Source organism: Aptenodytes forsteri, unplaced genomic scaffold (assembly GCF_000699145.1).
Source record: "Aptenodytes forsteri isolate BGI_AS27 unplaced genomic scaffold, ASM69914v1 Scaffold26, whole genome shotgun sequence".
In the NCBI taxonomy this organism is placed as follows: Eukaryota; Metazoa; Chordata; class Aves; order Sphenisciformes; family Spheniscidae; genus Aptenodytes; species Aptenodytes forsteri.
Genome location: NW_008794125.1, coordinates 2162589 through 2163451, shown reverse-complemented (window position 1 = coordinate 2163451; position 863 = coordinate 2162589). Strand labels below are relative to the sequence as shown.

The 863-nt window shown below is 58.6% G+C and overlaps 1 protein-coding gene across 1 annotated transcript in view; it reads left to right on the top strand.

The window, feature by feature from the left end:
- Positions 1-814, top strand: part of VASN (vasorin) — a 2631-nt gene extending 1817 nt beyond the window's left edge. The window contains exon 2 of the mRNA XM_019471593.1: positions 1-814. This exon is cut by the window's left edge and continues 506 nt beyond it. Coding sequence (XP_019327138.1) covers positions 1-234 — 234 coding nt within the window. The 3' untranslated portion in view covers positions 235-814.
- Positions 815-863: the final 49 nt, after the last annotated feature.

The following is an 863-nucleotide window of genomic DNA, read 5'->3' as shown; positions in this document are numbered from 1 at the left end:
CCCCCCCGCCGGCACCACCGGGCGAAGGCGCACGCCGGCACCGGGGTGGACACCGGCCCGCTGGAGCTGGAAGGGGTGAAAGCCTGCCTGGAAAATGGGGATTTGAGCAGCCACGGCCGCAAGGTGCCGGAGGCGGCGATGCTTTCCGGCGGCTCCGAGTGCGAGGTCCCGCTCATGCAGTCGCACTACCCCAGCAACAACAACACCCCGGGGCTCAAACCCTCCTATTTCTGAGCCAGGCGGGACGGGGCTGCCGGGCGAGGGGAGCCCCGGACAGACGAGGGTTGAGCTCCAGCGGCGGCACCCGGCCATGTCCCTCCAGGGCGAGGAACGGCGAGGAGTTAACTGAATTAAGGCAGAAAACCCCTAAACCCATAACGTGCAATTTCCGAGAGGCTGCCATGCTTCGGGAGGAGACGCTAATTTTACTGCTCGGTGCCTTGAATTCTGTGACTCTATGTAGAACGTGGGTAGCGAAAGAGAGGGGGTTTGGGTTTTTAATTTGGGGTTTGGGTTGGGCTTTTTTTAGCTACCGCTAAAAAGAAAGCTGCCGGTGACTCGGCTAAGGGACGTCCACGTGCTGGTAACAAGGGTCCTTTAGCGGAGCACGGCCCGTGACTCAACTCCCTGGAAGCCGGTGTGAGCAATAAGGCCCGGCCGACCGAGGTGCTGGGACCCTCAGGACCCCCGGGCCGAAGGAAGCGCCGAGCAGGCGAACCGGGAATTGAAGCTTTAAGAACTCGGAGAGAATATTTATACACGGTTATTTCCCATTTCTTCTGGGAAAACTTTTTTTTTTTCCCCCCTAGTACAGGTTTGTGTACACCTCTTTTGTAAGGCAGACCAGAAGGGTGTCTTTTTGT